The 20,300-nt window shown below is 26.7% G+C and overlaps 1 protein-coding gene across 1 annotated transcript in view; it reads right to left on the reverse strand.

The window, feature by feature from the left end:
- Positions 1-20,300, reverse strand: part of LOC132938338 (regulating synaptic membrane exocytosis protein 1) — a 219,767-nt gene that overhangs the window by 180,388 nt on the left and 19,079 nt on the right. Inside the window, exon 2 of the mRNA XM_061005117.1 lies at positions 9,622-9,845. Within this exon, the coding sequence (XP_060861100.1) occupies positions 9,622-9,657 (36 nt within the window). The 5' untranslated portion in view covers positions 9,658-9,845. The remainder of the gene's footprint in view (positions 1-9,621; positions 9,846-20,300) is intronic.

Genomic DNA, 20,300 nt, shown 5'->3' on the forward strand with positions numbered 1-20,300 from the left:
GTAATCAAATTTGTTAATAATTAAAGGTTACTAAAGCTTGAATCCAAAAATATAGTTTACTCAGCAAATGACCTTTTTGCTTTTATTTGAACAAAATTAACACGACAATAAATTCAGCATAATTAATTTACACTGACTACGAATAGAATATTATAATATAGTTCCGGTAACATTTATTAAAATCTAATTTATTTTAAACAATAAAATTATTCATATAAAAACAAGTAGAAATAAAAATAGAAATCAATAAATTTCACAGAGAATTTATAATGTAAAAATAACATATTATAAAATCATTGTAAAGGTATGTAAAATAAAAATAATAATATCATACAGTTTATATGGTATATAATATATTTTAATTAATTTGTTAATCATCAACATCCAAAATTCTCTCTGAAGACTAAAATACTACCAAATATATCGTACATAATAAATAGTAATTATAATTTATAACAAACAAAAATACATAAATGCACATAAATCAACTTGTTGTAGTATAGGACCTGAAACCCTGAAACGCACTAACGTGAATTCATAAGATCCATTATTAATTATTTTAGAATAATAATACGTATAATATTATGGGTGTCAGTAATCATGCTTCTACTATCCTTTCTTATTATACTTTTCTAAAGGTTTATGAATAAAATCAACAAAGATAATTCGTTACCTTCTAGAAAATCCAATATTAATTTCTTGATTATGACTTATGAGTTATATCCTAATTTAAGATAATATTATTCTGTATACTCGTATACGAATATTTTTTTATTTCGTGTGATGTCAAAAATGTTTTTGTTTAAATGTATATCACTCAATTTCACTACAACAATTACTAAGAAACCTACATAAAATAATAAACATGTTCGTAATAATATACATTATACCTATCCAATTTAGATTTTGAGCGAAACGAATAAGATATTGGTTTTACAATGATGTGTTATTTTTTTTTTATAATTTATTTGTTTTTACTGGGTTCAAATATTTGGTTAGACAGAATACTCTAAAAGTATCATATTCCTAATGGACTTTCTATTGATTGAAAATTGAACACTTTAGAATATGGAACTAAGGGTAGGTCATTTTGTAATTTTCGATCAGTTTTTGAGAAAATTTCAAACTGCGAGGAAAACTGAGACATTAACAAGAAAGTCGTTTAAAATTAAATTCATTTTTATATTTTTTTTGTAATTTCTAAAATAATGATCATTGATACCTTAAGAGATAATCAGTTACTCAGTTCTGTATTTTCTAACTCTAATATAAACGTTATACAATAATGATCATCATAGTATATAATAATTGAGTAATAAAATGATAAACACCAATAATAGTTAATACTTTTTTGGGTGCGTAATGAATTTGTATTAGTTAAATTTCAAAATAATATCGGTGTTATCCTCCAACCATTTATCTTTAAACGTAATAAAACGCGTATAATATGTTCAATAATAAAATTAAATGGAAATTTGCGTTGATAATTTAAGCTCACACTAGGATGGTTGAAATTGCACATACAAATTTACAAGACAATAAATTATTCGGACGTTGAATGGAAAGTAATTAGGTAGATGGAGGTACATACTATATAATATACTATCGTGACATGAATACCTCGTGACTTACCTACACGAAATATCATAAAGACAAATACTCGCGGTGGCACTTTGGGCGTGTAATTCGTTTTTATAATAAATGGCGGGAAGTGGCAAGGGAGAGCGTAGCGCGGAACTATACAATATAATACTAACGACGCGCCGTCATCGGCGGCGATTCAGCAACAGTTTCCGGGAGCGAGAGAGAGCGCTGGGGGGGAGTTGATATTTTATACGGGGGGGAGCGCGTGTACCTACTCTTCTACGACAGCGGAGACTCGACCGCTGACACCACCGCCTCCGTTGCAGATAATAATCAATACCCCAGGCACACGGTGTGTGTGTGTGTGTGTGTGTGTGTGTGTGTGTAAAAGAAAGAGAGAGAGAGAATTTTCTAAACAGGTCCACACGTTAATCCCGTGGAAAACGGCCGTGGCATGAGACTGTCGCATTGACGGAAAAAAATTTAGAGATTAGGATTTTGTTAGATTTTACCAAGTGCTTAAGACGCGTGTACATTATATCGTATATTATATATTTACTATTTAGCAGAGAGAATTGAAGGGAAATGGCTTAGCACCTGTAGTACGATCCACCCGCAGATCCCTAGACGGGTCGAGGGATATAGGTTAGAAACCCACGCGTTGTCCTTGGACACCACGTGCTGGTTTCACGGTGTTGTAGGTAGTACGTTGACGGAAAGCCATCGTTAACAGTCGACACGATATACATCGTAATTTATGATATAGGTAATAAAACATTTTATACCTGTCGGCTATATTTCTTGCTATATGTACATAAAGCTGATAGTGGCATTGCTGTTGTCCGCGAATGGATCATGAGGCCATGAGGGTCCAGGATGGGCAAAACATGCATATCTAATCATATCCCCGTGAATAACGAGGCTAGAACGAAGTCAAAACCAACCGATATCACTCAAAATAATATTTTCACCTTTGATGTAATCACTGTAATTCACTGTATTATTACAAGAACAAGAACATTATTATTATATCGTTTACACGATAATATATTAAACCGTATTTTACACAGTCGGAAACCGAGAATTTTACAACATTATTTGCAGTTCTAAACAATATTCCAGACAAGAAGTGTATATTATTCTCTTGTCAATAGACAATAATCTAATTACATATAAGTCGATCCCTATACATGTATTATTATTGAGACAACAGTATAGAAATACTGCACGGTTTAATATAATATCATAAAGTTAATTCCTTTAAATTTAAATGCAACGAGATTCATATATTTTAAAGAGATTTTCTAGTAAAAAAAAATCTTCATTATGTAGGTAACCAATCTGCTGTATAGTAGATTTCGGGTATACCTCGTCACTGTAATGGATGTGGTATTGTGGTATACATTTCAATTCTTTCAATTCTTTCATTAATTAGATATTACGATGAAAAACTATTCTGAGTGAAGTCGATCTAAAGTTAACCAAGGTTACCCAAAAATTTTTTTAATAAAAATATTACAACCTTAACAAATTATGTTCATATTATTTCCCTCCCCCCTCCTCCAATTATTTAAAAAGTACCAAGAACTTTCAATTTTGACCTCCCAAAAGTACTAACTAGATCTTATTTGATACCAGAAACCTCTCTCAATCTTGATTATTTGATCATTATTTCTACTAGATAGACAAAGTGTCCGCAGACACAATAAAAAAGTAAAATATTAAAAAAAAACACATCGTTGTAAAAACAATACACTCTTCGCACCACTTAGAATCTAAAAATATATTCAAATTTATATTATTGTAATATTACAAATAAATACGTATTCTAAGAACATACAGACTTAATTACATTTATTAAAAAAGCTTTGGAGTTGTAAAATTCTGAAAACAGTCAAACATTTAAGTTCTTATCGAAAGTTACCTCATCATTTTTAAATAATTTGACTAAAAAAGTTTTTAAAGATATAGGCTTTAAATTGTAAATTGTAAATATTTTGTTATATCTATATATTATATATAATGACTTGTCCTGAGTGATTCATTATCACCTAGCCAGAACCGCTGAAACTATGAGTATGAAATTTGGACAGAAGTTTTGTTTTGTGATGTAAACACCCACTAAGAAAGGATTTTTAAAAATTCAACCCCTACAAGTGTTAAAAGGGGTAAAAGGGGTAAAAATAAAAATAATCATTTAGCTAGAACCACTGAAGCTATGAATATGAAATTTAGTCAGTAGTTTCATTTTATGATTCAAAAAACCCCTAAGAAAGGATTTTCAAAATTCAACCCTACGGGGGTTAAAAGGGGTAAACATAGAAAAAATTGATAGACTGATGTCCTGACTGATTCATCATTGCCTAGCCAGAACCATTGGACGGATCTAGCGGAAATATGGCATACAGAGAGCTACTATGACGTAGGCATCCACTAAGAAAAGATTTTTGGAAATTCAACCACTAAAAGAGAAAATAAGGAGTTGAAAGAATACAACAGTTGTGCCATCCATCTATCAAGCGATATCTAATTTAAATATACAACATTAGTTTTAAAATATGAAACGTACGAACTTGATATTTGGAAAAGTGGTTCCTCTAATGATCTAGATGTGCAATAAGAAATTATTTTCTGATATTCATATTATAGAGAGGTGGTCAAACAGGGATCGTAAGACTCACGGTTGAAATTGAAACTTTTTTTTTGTTTATTTATTTTTTTATTTATTTTTTTTGTTTTTATTTTTTGCTTGCAGGTTACATATGTGAATTATTTCATAAGCTAAGTACAATTACGCCGATTTGTTCGTAAAAATAAAATAAAATAAAATAACCCACAAAATATATTAATATATGTATAAATATAAAATACTCCTAAATATCCGGGATGATCAACTATGACTTCAATACTATTTTAGGTACACTGTATAAACATTTTTTTCAACTACAAAGCTGGAGGCTATATTTTATCACCCACTTCACTGTGTCTGCAATCTAACGAAGGAAGATTGCTTCGCTGATAATATACTGTTCGCATAACCATAAGCAAAATTCACGGGCAACTCCACGCGGGATGGCTAATATGATTTTTCTTCCATAGGCACAGTAGTCACAGAAAATTACACCTAAAAGGAGTTAGTTAATCACAATTTTTTGGGTTATTCAGCTAGTAATATATAAAATCACTTAGCGAGTAAAATAAATATCCTTACACAATTAGTAGGAAGGTAATTAAGACTGATTACTATATTATATAATTTATTAAATCAATTATATTTACATGAAAATAAATCTATCAAATTATTGCTTCGCCGACGTAGTATGAAATATATGTCCCTACTCATACATTTAAAACTCAGTTGCATTTTAAATAATGAATCATGGATAATATAATAATTTTCAAATAAACGTTTTGAATAGATTTTATAGTATAAAGGATTTGTATTGATATTAATTAAATATAAAGGATATAATATTATATCTGATTTGAGGCTCAATATGCAAGTCTTAATAGAAAATCGTGGTTCATAATACATACAATAGTCCCTAAAATCTCTTTGATAGTTTCTATTGTAGGATAGGATAAACCTTAACTGTTACATATTATATTATAAATTATTCGTTGTATTCACTAAGTTAACATAAACATAATATGATATTATAAATATATATTGTATAAGAAAAAATATCAGTTAATACTACTTCACTAAAAAAAACTAGTTGTCGGAAATAATAACACCAAAATTATAAATTGTTATATATGGTATAGTGAATTATTTTTTCATTTAATTTAAGACTTATAAAATTAGCATAACATAATAAAATTTAATTACCTAACCTAAATGAAAATAATTTTTCAATAGCTTTTTTTTATACAGAAAAATTCTAATTAATTTAAAAATGTATAAGATTATTTTATTGAAAAATATATACAGTGCCCAACCATTAATTGAGTCATTTTGATTCACTCCTTTAGCACATTTGCCACTTCTACGACGTGGTTATCTATGATGATTACGATTGCCAGTTTACCACTCAATTTCCCAGTGTACAGGGTTTTGCAGCCCAAACGACTGACCACTGGACAACCGCACACCCGATTACTCTAACCAAGCCTCGTCCCTCTTATATCAGAATATAATATAATATATAAACAAATTCAAATAAATGTTGTTTTTTTTTAAATAAATTAAACCGAATAATAATAGTAATAATATATTATAATACCAAAAATAAATATTCTAGACGAGACGAAAGTACATAGTACATAGTATTACGGCACGCGAGCCACATAGTATTGTGATTCGCGAGGGGGAAGGGTGTAATTTGTTTGGCTTAAATACAAATGATTGTTTCAATTCAATTGTATACATTTCTAAGTGCTCTTTATTATATTAAAAATTATATTATATTCTTTTTTTACTCTATTGTTGAAGTATTATACGACTTAATTAGTTTTTAATTTTTGTACTGTATAAATAAAACAGATTTAGAAAAATCATATTTCGAAGTTTTAGTGATCAAATGATTGTGTAATAGCAAGACACACTGATTTTGGAAAATCTACAAAATAATTTATGAAAAATAGACTGAGATGAAAAATATCCCCACGTGCGTCACTAAAGGTATTTTCACGTGATATTTTTAACTGGTTTCCTTTGAATCTGTGAAATGTAACAGAATTTGTCTTTAAGAAAACTTTATGCATTAGATAGATGTGAATACTTATTAAAGGTTAGTGTGTAAGCAATTGTATGTTATGTGTGTGCCGCTGATATATGCAGTACCTACCAACTCATTGAAACTTTTATGAAAACATACTCTTCGACCAAATGCGATAAGAATTCCATTCAAACTTAAAAGTAATATTTAGATATGCCATTAAGTCCTCGACTATTATAGAACACACTAGGTACTAATTGTTGTAAATTATAACTGATAGAAGTATCAGTTTAAATTTTTAAAACAATTATTACCACTATGTTTAAATGTATTATTCGAACATATTATTAATACAATATAATAATGATTGTTAAATCATAATATACGAAATATTATACCAACTAATTTTCTAGTATGGCTATTGTTAGCAACATTTTTCTTTACATCACAATAACCAATGGTTTATTTTCATTTCAATTATAAAATCCATAAACATAATCCAAGCTACATCAAGAAAAATGATTTCGTTTCCCTCATCCTTTCACTTACATGTGTTTTCATAAAAAAAAATACATTTTACCCTCCATGTAAGGACAAATTACTGTATTATACAATATACTAAAATATCGTGTTCTTGTGTCAAGTGTATAGAAATTCATCAAAAAGAAAAAGAAATGCGCGCATGACAGACTCCCGAATCCCTTGATTAATAGTTGTACTTCGGAAATACTCAAACATTCAAGGTTATATTCATAATTCCTAATTTTACTAGCGACCATACTTTTATCAACTCATCATTTATCTTTGTGCTTCTCCACGAAATTACAACTCCAACACTGATAATATCCTAAAAATGAACTTATTATTTATTAGGTTATGTTGCCTACAAAAATTACACGATGCTTATTTATTTATTATAACATTGATCGTCTTTTTTTTGAAACATTACTTTATCTTAATGATTATTTATATATGTATTAGTTTTAATAATAGATTCACATTTTCATTACTTTTGAAGAAAATAAATTATTATAATGTTAAAAATGTAACAGCTAAATATTTATACTAAAAAATTTTGAAACTTCGATCATAATATTAAATAATATATGTTTAAGCATCATAGGTCCTCATAATTTAATTTTAACTCTAGGAAAATAATCATTTATCCATAGCTTACCTATATAAACACTATAACATGATCGATCATAATATAATATTCTAGTATTAGAACTTCTATTACTATTACTTCTATTACGCTACCATTTATATTATAGTTTAAATTATACGTTATTCTGACTTTATTTTTTAACGATGAAAATTCTAACAAACAAACTATTTTCGCCTACCAAATTATGATTTTTGAATGATTATGATGATAATGATTTTTGATGATTATGAATTTTTGCACGCCGAAAATTGTAATGAGCACAAAGGTGAAGGGTTAGCTAACTTTTTCGATCATTAAAAAAAAAACTCTTGACATGTGACAAATTTTGATTCATTACATTGAACGGTCATACATAATTTAATACAGCTAGTGTGAAAATTCACAGTACACGTCAACTAATATTATATGGACATCTGGTATAGATGGCTGAAGTTTTTGAATCGTTTTATCATTGTCATTTTGAAAAAAACTTATAGTTTCAATGAAGCATGTTTTTATAAGTTTAAAACTGGCTTGAGTTTATTTTAAAGAAGTTTAGCTTGAGATTTATTTGGGTATTTTTGGTTTTTTTATCAATCAATAGTTTGGTTAAAGGTTAGTTAATAACCGTTAATGAAATATTATGTTTAGAATCTAAACCTATCATAGGCAAAATACTAGACATTTTCCCACGCGTAAATTCTTTTGCATTTGTAGGTGTACATGAATTTCTCTACCTGATTCTTTGTTTAAAACAATAGGGAGAACCAGACTTCTTCCCACAAAAAAAAAAAATTATAAAAGTAGATTAAAAATGTTGTTTATTAATATTTATGCTAACGAATACAATTTGTTTGATTAAAGTATATTCAAAACAGATGGATGAAAAATATTAGAGTACATAAAATGTTAAAATAATAAAATTAAAACAATTATTTTACATTGACCACAATTTTCATAATAATATCATGGAACATAAGAATCTGGTAATACATCTGAAATAAAGACTGATTTATTTTCCATTAACATAGTAATGTTATACCTATACATTAACTAATTATGTTTCATTTTATTTTATATTTGTCCAGAGCATATAAATAAAACTCATAAACTTGTGTATTTAATTTTAATAAAAACTACTGAAAACCAATAAAACGAAAAAATGTTTTTAAACATAAACCATAGCATTTATTTGCTATTTATCCACAGTCCAATAATATGTAACAATTTAGTTTCAAGAATTGATTCATCTTAACAATATTTATTGATTTACCAACCATTAAGTTTAATATATCGATATCACTCGTATTTATAACATGCAAATGATTATTTTATTTTACTATGCAATGAATAAAAATTATAAAATATATTTTTTTGTCTTTAGTGACAATGAAAAAAAAAATATGATAAAATGTAAAAGTAGTTTTATTTTCCCCATTCTATTATCACTCTTATATTTTAAGTCCAAATAACGTACTTATTGACAGACAATTCATATGTTATAGGTCAAAAACCCCTAAAAACATTAAATATTTAAATCTGATTAATATTACAGTAGCTAGCAATTGAATATGAAAGACACTGCTACACAATACTATCACAAAGAAAAAATTATGTTCTTGAAAGTGCTCGTACGGTTCACCTACTTGTTTATATTTCTTAAAAAGTTCTCAATAAGTTTCTCCCTTTATTTTATTTTTTTCACCCCATTTGGAGGCTGCATTTCTTTTCTACTCTATAAACACAGAACATTATTTTCTCGTCGTAGCCACGTCAAAGGCAGCTGATTACTCCATTTACGACATTTCACCCCTCCCATGTATAGCCATTATGTTTTACACACGCACACATATTTTCACCTTTATTTTTCTATTTTTCATTTTTTTCTTGGCGAATTTATCGAGTGATTATTTTTTTATTTTTCCCTCCAATCGGTTGTTAACATCGTTGTTAAGACTGTATATGAACAGTAATAAACCGTTCAAGCATTTACACAATAATGCGTGCCCATGTGGCACACGTATTAGTATACTAATACAATTGAACGCTGTTTTCGAATCCCGGAAAATATATCAGAGAATCCTTGAAACACTAATTGAATTTTCAAGAAGGATATATTACATCACCGTAGCTATTATTTCTTGAAGAAAATTAACACCGCAGTGAAAACAGAACAATGTTGGTATACGAGTTCATTAAAATCCATTCAACTCTGAATTAAACACTAACCTTGTTGATGAATGACATGACGTTTGTGGGTATCATTTTGTTAGATTTGTTTTGCTCTTCCCACAGTGTTTTGGAATATTGATTTATATCTGACACACTATTGAAAATACACTGAGTTCCCCGCTAGGATTGCGGGTTACGTGGCATATGGAAATGTATTTCGCGAGAGGATCGAATTAAATCCGTGAACGGCATAAATCCTCATTTTTTCTTATTCAGCGTATCTGTCAACAAACCAACAAAATAATGTATTACATAATAATATACAATATAACTTACTAAACTTTTTTTTTTTTCAATAAAATGATGAGTTTTACAAATTACAGTAAAACTTCTCCTAACCTCCAAATACCTAACAGACATTTTTTTTTTTTGGAAACAACAAATTTTCTGGACCGAGTGAATGAGACACTTTGAGATTGTCTGATATTTAGAGGTTTTGCCATATTATCCATTTAAAATTTGTTTTTTGTTTAGAATGCACGGAACACTTTATTTGGGTTGCCTCAACAGTTTTATTTACCTATCTCATCTATAGATTGAAAATTGGGCACAGGTCCTTAAAAAAAAAGAATACCTTTTTTTATCCTTCAAGTAGTTTTGAATCAAACGTGAGTACAAACAAAATTAAATTGTAAAGAAATTTAAGTAACACATTTTTAACAAAACATGGACCAATATCCGCTAAAGATCGTTTCATGTATTCAACGATTATTATTCCGATTATTATCATTCCATTACGTCTTAAATAAACTCACTTCGGTTAAATCAAAAATATTTTGATACATTTCAATATTCCTAGTTTTATTGCTGCAGCATTATAGAATATTTTATATCTGACTACAAAACCTTAAAATACATCATAATATTATATAATATCATCAAAATATTTAAAATTATTATTTCACACACTGCCTATTAATATTTATGAAAAATCATATTATTAAGTTTCACAAACAAATTTGTTTACAGCATATATCCATCTATAACCGTGAATATGTATTATTCATCACTTTTAAATATGACAATGGCAAGCTTATAAATAAACTTATGCTATTTATGATCTATGCATATGACGTAGTCAAGTTTCAAATCATTAATCACCTATCTGAAACAGTTCAAATTCACACGTCATCGCCATGAGCAATATTATTAACTATACTACCATAGTAACTATATTATGAAACCTTTAAAAAAATTGTTAATTAATAAATAATAATCGTTATCAGAATAACATTACCTATTTGCTAAATTATACTCGTTAGCAAATTATTCATATATAAATAAATGTCTAAAAAAATACTGTTAAAACATATAATATGTTATATTATGACAATAGTAAAAAATAAATTATTTGGAACATTTATTTTTTTTAAATAATGTTTCAACTAGTTTAGTAAAATATTATAAACATAGAATTTATTAAACATCGCAGGTATTTTTTTACAATATAAGTTTCAATTACCTATATTTAAATATATTTATACTAATAAATAATATAGAATATAAATAATAGCCTTACATTATAGATCGTCAATGTTAAAATAAAAATGTATTTTTCATTTCCAGTGCCTAAATTAGTTTTTGACTAATATAATACTTTTCGATAAATGTAGACTGTTTTCCATAAAAATTGATATTTTCAAATGTCTAAAGATAATATTATTATAACTTCAGAAAATGTAATAAAATGGTGTACTATCACTACTACTACTACTAATAATAATAATAGTATAATAATCATAAACATTATATTTTAACTTAATAAAATATTCAAAAATTATTATCTATCATCTACATAATGGCTTCCGTTAATTGATAAAGAACTTTTGAATCTAAAAGTTACCGACTCTTAATTTCCTAAAAAGTAGGTAATAACTTATAATTTATAAACACTATAGTTGAGTAATAATTAATGTGTTCAATAATTTAATTATTCAAATTTATAAATATACCTAATATTGATCGAATAAAATTAGCACTTAGCAGGCCAATCATAAAATATAAATTATATTCATGATTTATTTAACTTTCTATAATTCAAGTAAAATTATTTAAATTATACGATTGTCGATTATAAATATGCCTAATAAGGGATTTCATAGATTCTATTTAAAATATACAACATTATATTATAACATTATACATTATGTTGTGACAAAAATGTTTAATTTTAATGTATAATATAAATATAAGAAAATACTAATCTAAATATCAAACGTTATATTATACATTCACCATAATTGTATTTTTAAAAGGTATTAGCATTTCTTTATTCACACTTTCACAATATATTATTATATATTTTATGAAGCAAGTTTAATATTTTAATCTTAATGAGCACATCGGAACTTTAATTTAGAACTCTAACAAAAATCAAAAAATCTTAAACTGACAACAAACAATTAATTCCTATCTATATTTATTTGTTGTCCTCGCTGTACCAATAAATAAAAAATTATTATTGTTACAATATTTAAAACTTTAAGTGTATAATTTCAAAATGTGAAATATAAAATAAAAAATATTTGACAATAATCCTATTTGGAATGTGCATAATATATCATTATTAATATACTAAATTTATAATCCTGGTTATATAATTACAAAAAAACTTTTTAGAAACTATTGGTTTTACATTTTTAATTTATGACCCCATAATGTATGCAATAATGCTCAACCTTTATTATGATTCACGATCCACTTTGGGTACTAAAACAACCCTTTAAAAAAAAAACCCAGACGGTTTTGGTTGGAGAAATCGTCTTTATTCGATCATTTTGACACGTTTCAGTTGTATGTTTTGATAGTAAATTTGAATCAATAAAAATATTAGCATTCAAAAACCAATATTTAGTGTAACTTGATAATAAATATCGCTCGTTAACATTTTTCCAAACTATTTAAGTGGTTGTGGGTTAATTTTGTCTCACAATTACAAATACTATTGAAGGAATTAAAAAATTACCTATTCAATTCACTTACAACTTACAAGTATACTTTAGTAGAGTACATAATATACTTACTAAGTCATCAATTGAAATCTATAAATGTACTTCATTAAACTTTTTGTAATATCCATCCAAAACTCGAAAAAAATGAGAAAAAATCACTCGCAAAAGTGTTCACAGAGGAAAAAATAAACAAACTTGTACATCAAATACAGTCCTCCACCAACTCATAATCTATAACAGTTCCATAGTCTAATCTCACAGATGGTAAAATGTGTTTTTCATTAAAATAATACAAGATAGGTTTAATGAAAAATTAAAAGCATGTGACATAAAGCTAATAAAAATAATATTAACAAAATTTTGTGGTATACAGTCAGGACTTCACCTCTGCTTGTTCCACTCGCAAGGCCCCATGGATTTTTCCAACCCCCTTGGATCTTATCCTTCATCTACACAATTTTAAATCAATGGGTTTTCACTGTGATTATTTTTTGTACGCTATGGAAATTATAAAACTGTATACGCATGTAACATACGACGATGCAATCCGCGCCCTCAAAACGAAATTTTATATCCTCTGGCAGAATCAATGGGAAAAACAAACCAATCAAAACAATAAATTCAGACAAATAAAACCATCAACTAAAAAATGGCCGGACCCTCCAGTCAAGCTTACACGACATGAAGAGACCATGGTCACCAGAGTACGTATCGGACATACTAGAATCACACACTCCTATCTTATGCGTAAGAAGCTCAAACCCAGGTGCGAAACATGCAACTGTGAACTCACTGTAAATCACATATTCCTAGAATGCCCCATTTATCCAACACCAGAACAAAAGCAAACATAAACACCACCTCACTCAAAGACGCACTCGGACCAGGACAAGAAAAAACCATAACAAATTTCATCAAGATGGCCGACCTCACAACGAACATAATATAAGACAATGGATCAACGAAACCACATTATAACTATTAACATCTAAATTATATTTATAAATTATTAATGTAAAAAAACCAAATTTCCTATAACTAAATGTTACCACCATTCATGTAAACCACAGTAAGCTAATAAACCTTTGTATTTGAAGCCTTAAATTAAATTTAAAAAAAAAAAAAACTGTATAATATTTCAAAAACTTTAAATAGAGAGATTACCTATTTTATATAATTATATTTAATGCATTCATTTTTTTGTTAACAAATTTAAGTTCCATTTCGTTGTAACAATATCGTAAGCAACAAGTATAAAACTGCGACTTTTCACAAATATGATTGAGGCGATAACATATAGACGCAAAGAAAACTAATAATAAACTAACAGTGAAACGAAAAGAGGGTAGAACCAGAAAGCCCATTTATGTAGTAAAACAAACTCTGTCAAAACGATAAGAAAATTCGTTTTTGTCAATATATATTTTTTTCTCGTCATCACACCACTATAGTTTCAAAAAGTTAATTTAACCATAAATTTGGAGCATCTCAAGGTTATTAACAGTCGAGTGAAATGACAAATCATTAACACGACAGCTAAAACTCAAAAGTGATCACAACTTCCATAGATTTATGGTAGCACCTTTACTTGACATGTTTGTGAATAAATAGATCGCCATCTTATTAAGCTCTTTACTAATAATATTAGGAAAGACCCACATTAGTATATTCTCGTACTTAATAGGTCGTAGCTACTATGCTATAATACGTAATACGTACAACTTTTAGTTATCATTCTTTAAACTTTCAATCTGAACTCCTTAAATGTAATAAGATTTCTCACTAAATATATAACAATTTATATTACACGTATTTCCTGATGTAAGTGAAACGTGATGAAATTTGCTTACCATGAGCCACGATTTAATAAATAAATCTGAAAAATGTACAGGATCACATGTAAAACAGTATTTCTATGTTTTTCGAAAGTTGGCTACATGGAAAAATGATAATATTGCTCTAACACATCACTATAATAATACTATTAGTTTAATTAACTTAATTTAAAATTTCTTGAAATATAATTGTGAAGAGTATTTTAATTAATTATAATCAGAACATATTTTAAATCAATAACAAAACAATATTTCATACAAAATTGTTGACCTCCGGCAAACAAAATACTAGGTATATCTGTACAATAATATTGTAAACATACTAAATAAATATTGGAACTATAGGTATGGTTATAATTTATTTAATCTGAATAATGGTAGTAATAATTTTTAATATCTTTTTTATTATTACATACCTATTAATAAAAAGTAAAAAACCTGATTTTATTGTACCTACCCAAAAACGTATTGTTTAAAAAGACTTTTAAATTAATTTTAAAGTCAAAAATAAAAATAGTAATGATTATAATGTTTCATTATAGGCATCACAACCCAAAATTGAATTAGAATAAGTTGATCATATTATAACACGTATTACAAAAAAGAAAGTTATTTACAGATTTATTACCATAACTTACTATTTTAAATTTTGACTTTCCAAAAAAAAACGTATTAATTAATACTATACGGACCCGAACCAACAATATTTGATTATGTTGTGTCGCTCAAAAGCGTTTCAAAATCGCAGGGAAAAACAAAACAAAAATTAAGGAAAAACGGTAAATTGTACGCAAAATCGGTTTTGACTAAATTGATTTTGATTTTTGGTTTAACTCTAAAACAATAAGTAACCGTAGATAGATGGGATTTTTAATGAATGTGTATAGTAACATTTTCTATACACGATAATATTTTCAAAATATTTTGACTGTTTTCGAGGTGTTTACGGACATTTTCATTTTTCAATTTTTTATTTTTTTTTTCTATAAATGTCAATAAAATTGTATTTGTTGGGTCAAAAACTTTAGGTTAGGTTATATTTTGAAAATATTATCATGTATAGAAAATATTAATATAAACATTCAGTGAAAATATCTTGTATCTACGGTTCTTTTATTTAGAGTTACACCAAAAACCAAAATCGACAAAATTACAGTTTTTCCTTAATTTTTGTTTTGTTTTTCCCTGCGCTTTTGAAAACTTATGAGAATTTCAATTTTACTTCCCAAATGCACCAACTAGATTCACTTTTCCATCGAACAAGATATTGTTGAATAAAATCGAAGCAATGTTACTGCCCCAAACAGTGATGACTGACATAAAGATAAAAAAAGAAACACACATCATTGCAAAATCAATACATTCATCGCTCCGCTCAGAATCTAAATATGAGGAAGAAAAAAATTATGTAGATTATTATTATTATCAATTGCTTAAATTATGTAAAATTATAAGTACACAAAACTTTTTATATAATAGATAGATAAACAATAAACATTATGTAAATAAATATAATTTAAGCAAACAGTAGTTATACCCATATTAGAATTTGTAGTATTAATAATTGTCTATTCAAAATTGTATTATTTCTTCAAGTCATCGTTGTAATGTTTAAATAAGAAACAATTAAAATTATATTTCATACTTAAGGGACATAAAATATAAACTGACAAATGATAGTTTACATTTTTACTATTAATCAAGAAAAAATTCATGAAAAAATATATATTGAAAAATAAAAACTAATGTATATTGGTACTCAGTACGTAGTTTTATCATCATATGCTGCTGTATTACTCACAATATCTTTCATACCCCAACTCCAATAATCTTATACCCATTCGCAATATCCCATGTAGGTATTATTACTAAATGTCGAATAGGAGACGATTTATTTTAGAGTTTTCATTGGAAAAACGAAGATGGTTAAAAGTACATGTTCTGCTCGCAGAATACGAATGCGCCAAATGATGATGGTTGTTTTGTCATGCCCAGCTGAAATGTGTTTGTTTGGAATGTTTGGATTAAGAAAAAAAAAGTCTAGAATTACATAGCTACGATTGGACCACGTATATTATATTATTATATATTATATTCATCTTTCAACTTTTGAGGAGAACACCTGGACTTTCAATACCAAAGGAAAAAAATCAACATTTTATTCATATTATATTTTACTGTCTTAATTGTGCCAATAGGCACTAATTCTAATAAAATAAATTATTAAGTGGATTTATGAATTAGTGGACGGTCTTAACATGATAATTACTTCATGCATGCGGTAGGTAAGTGATATCATTAAATATCTATAGTAGTCAATCGACTAGTTGTATATTTAAAATAATTATAGCCTCTATAAACAAATTCTTAAAAATTGATGTCGAATATAGAATATTTTTTTCACAATTTTACTTATCATAGGACAAAAATTAACCAGCATATATTTTTTTTAATCATATTTCATAGTACCGCATTATTGTGACGGAAATTTAAAAAAAGTGTTGGTTATGCAATCTTACCTATGTTTTGTTTCACAAACAAACCAATTATTAATTACACTAAAACCATAAGAATCCCAAAAAAAATCTTGTTCAAAACAAAATGATTCAAACCCAGCAATCCTATAATATTTACAGCATATCTAATCTAGTTTTGATGATACAATCTAGTTTTCTCTAATATAGTAATATACGATTATCTGCCGTTCGGGAGCGAATCATGCGGTTAATTACAATTATTTCTCGTAGTCTGTAGCCCGTGAACCATATTATGTTTTCATTATTTACAAATTAATATATTTACTTTCAGCAAACTAAAATGATTATATTATGAAGAATATTCAATTCTTAATTTAACCTACTTAAAATGTAAATTTGTGGCGCTCTAACAATATACAAAATCCAATCTAACATTTCAATGAGTATATTTTATATTGACATTATAATCCAATGATATTGTTAAGTTATCATGATGACATGCACAGTACATACATATTACATATGCCCTATATATCCATACAGGTAAATCGAGTATTGACATCCGTATAAAGTATTGAGGTATGAACTGTTTATTTTTTAGATACCTACACAAAAACGTTAAAACATTTACAACACGAGTAATATGCTGAATGCATTTTATTCTTGTATATTTATTGCGTAGAGTTAAACATTTTTGATACCTATCAATTATATAATTTTGACTTAATATAAAATCCATATAAAAGTATGCTACAGATATTATGCACGGGTCTATTAAATAAAAAATAAATGATAAGGTAAGTATTTTATGATGTTTATGAATTTAAAATATTTCCTATTCATCGTTGGCTTAAATACCAATACATGTGATAATCATCTTGAAAAAAGCACCCGTAGGTAGTGTATTAATTTGTAGCAATAATTCATCAAAGATATGAATATTTTTATAAAATTTAAATACTTTCTACTCAGTGATTACCACTAAAATCCATCAATCAAATTCGAAGACAGATGATCAAAACATGTTATTTATGGATTTCGTTTTTAAAACATATATTATGAAACTGAATCAATATCGAAAGGTTTTTGATGAATACAGCAAGTAAAAATATTTTGAGTATCGAAGCAAAAATTATATTCAGTATTTTTTTTTTATCAAAGTATAAAAAAAGATCAACATTTTGTTTAAAACGTGTACTTTTATAGGTACTGCTTACATTTCTTCAGTCAAAAACTATCCAACTAACTAGCTGTAAAATTTAAAAATGACCTCTTTGAAGAATCATAATATGTATTAGATATATATTATTTTCAATCTATAAATATAAGTGGAATTTTTTTAGTTTTATCACTGCCTCAGAATTATCTCTTCTTCATAAAAAGTAACACATTTTTGTACAACTGAAATAATATTTATATATGTTTTACAATACTATGGTTATAATTGATAATACAACATCTTACAAGAAACAAATAAACTTTGTATCAAATATAATATAATTTAGTTAAATTGTTGATTAACCATATTTATTTCTTATAAGACATAAACTATTATAATATGTACTTATTATCTTGATGGAAAATACAATATTTTATTAGTGATCGATGAAGTTTGCATTATCTTTCTTATAGGTACTGAATTAAACGTAATGTTCTGCAATATTGTTGTTTTTCAAAACTCATTCAACACGAACATTTTTTAACAAAGTCTGTAATTAATGAGTTTAAGTAAATAAAGCAAATACATCTGCTGTCTCCCCTAAAAAATTAACGAAATCTAAATAATAAATTATTTAACAAGAATTAATCATAAGGTCGCCAAGAATAGAAGATTAGGTGCAAATGGTTTACAATTTAAATACATTTTCTGCATAAGCATTTCATCAGCTTTTGTATAAATCTAAATTACCAACAATATTAACAACGCATTAAGAGAATACCGAAATAAAATTACACATAATAAATTAGAATGTTTTTATATATAAATTATAAATAAAGCGTATTAGTTATGAAAAAAAATTAATACATGCGAAATTTACATTTTACCAAGACCCATTTCTTAGGTATACTAAAAAAACTCAATCATAATGTTTAAAGATAGATAAATTATTATACATTCAGCTATTTAACGTAAGTATTACAATCCGTATATCTATGCATAAGAAAAAAATTAAAACTAGTTATTTAATGTTATTAGTAATATAAAATAATAACGATTTATAATATTAATCAACGATTTAAAATAAAAAAACCTACAATACGTAAATAATTAACGATAATCAATGTTTCTAATTTGTATATAACCCGATGTAAATGTACTTAACTAATACGTACTCTTAATACATCTACTACGATGAAAATATAATCATAATAATACCCACCGGGAATCAATACAAAATTGTATGAACAAAAATTAGGATATTGTTTACGGACCGCTAACAAAGTGTATATATCAATTTTCTTATATTTGATAAGAAAATATGAAATTCATTTAAAAGATTTGTATAATATAAATAACAATATAAAGTTATTATTTCCCTCCAAGAGATAATTTCTATATGAGTAAACATCACATATGGTTAATTTTCACATGAATGCGTTTCAAAGAATTTATTTTCAAGTCCCTCGAACATTGTTGAAACATTTTTAGAATCATAAATATTTCATCAAAACTCATTAATACCTTATATATTTAATTAAATAAAGTGTGACCTCTACAACTCGAAGTTATAGAACTCCTTCAATAGCGTAACATATTTACAAGAAGGTACGTTTTATAATTTTTATATTATAGTACATACTGCGAACCTACTGAAAATGGATATAATATATTATTATACTTATATCTTTTATCGAGAAGTGAATAACTTTGTTCTTATTTTTCATATCAGTAAACATTTCATGGAGTGAAATAAGGTATGTCGAAATATATACTATATACAATAATCTAATATAATTATTATATACTTCCTATTATTTAAAACTGACCAAAAGAAGTACTTAAAATGTAATTTTATATTCAATACTGAATGCGTTCTTCTAATTCAATTTATCCATCATTGATATCTGCAGATTTTACACAGTAATAAAATATATCAATATATCTATATCAATATATCTACTAACTTGGAATGATATAAACTAAAAATAAGAATATTATACTCAAATTGGTTAAATCGGTGAAAAATAATTGTATATTTATTTAACACTTAATTAAAAATAACCACAGGTATAACTTAAAAATTATCGGTTATTTTTTAAAGTTTTTATTTTACAAGTTGTTTGTAAACTGAGCAATAAAAAGATGAAGATGTACACCTATAATAAAAGAAAAAAGACATGATTTAGAGAATAGAGAAATGTCCTAATATAAGAAATTCGACAAAACAGGTATAACCACAAACACTTTTATA

This window comes from Metopolophium dirhodum, chromosome 2, assembly GCF_019925205.1.
Source record: "Metopolophium dirhodum isolate CAU chromosome 2, ASM1992520v1, whole genome shotgun sequence".
Taxonomy (NCBI): domain Eukaryota; kingdom Metazoa; phylum Arthropoda; class Insecta; order Hemiptera; family Aphididae; genus Metopolophium; species Metopolophium dirhodum.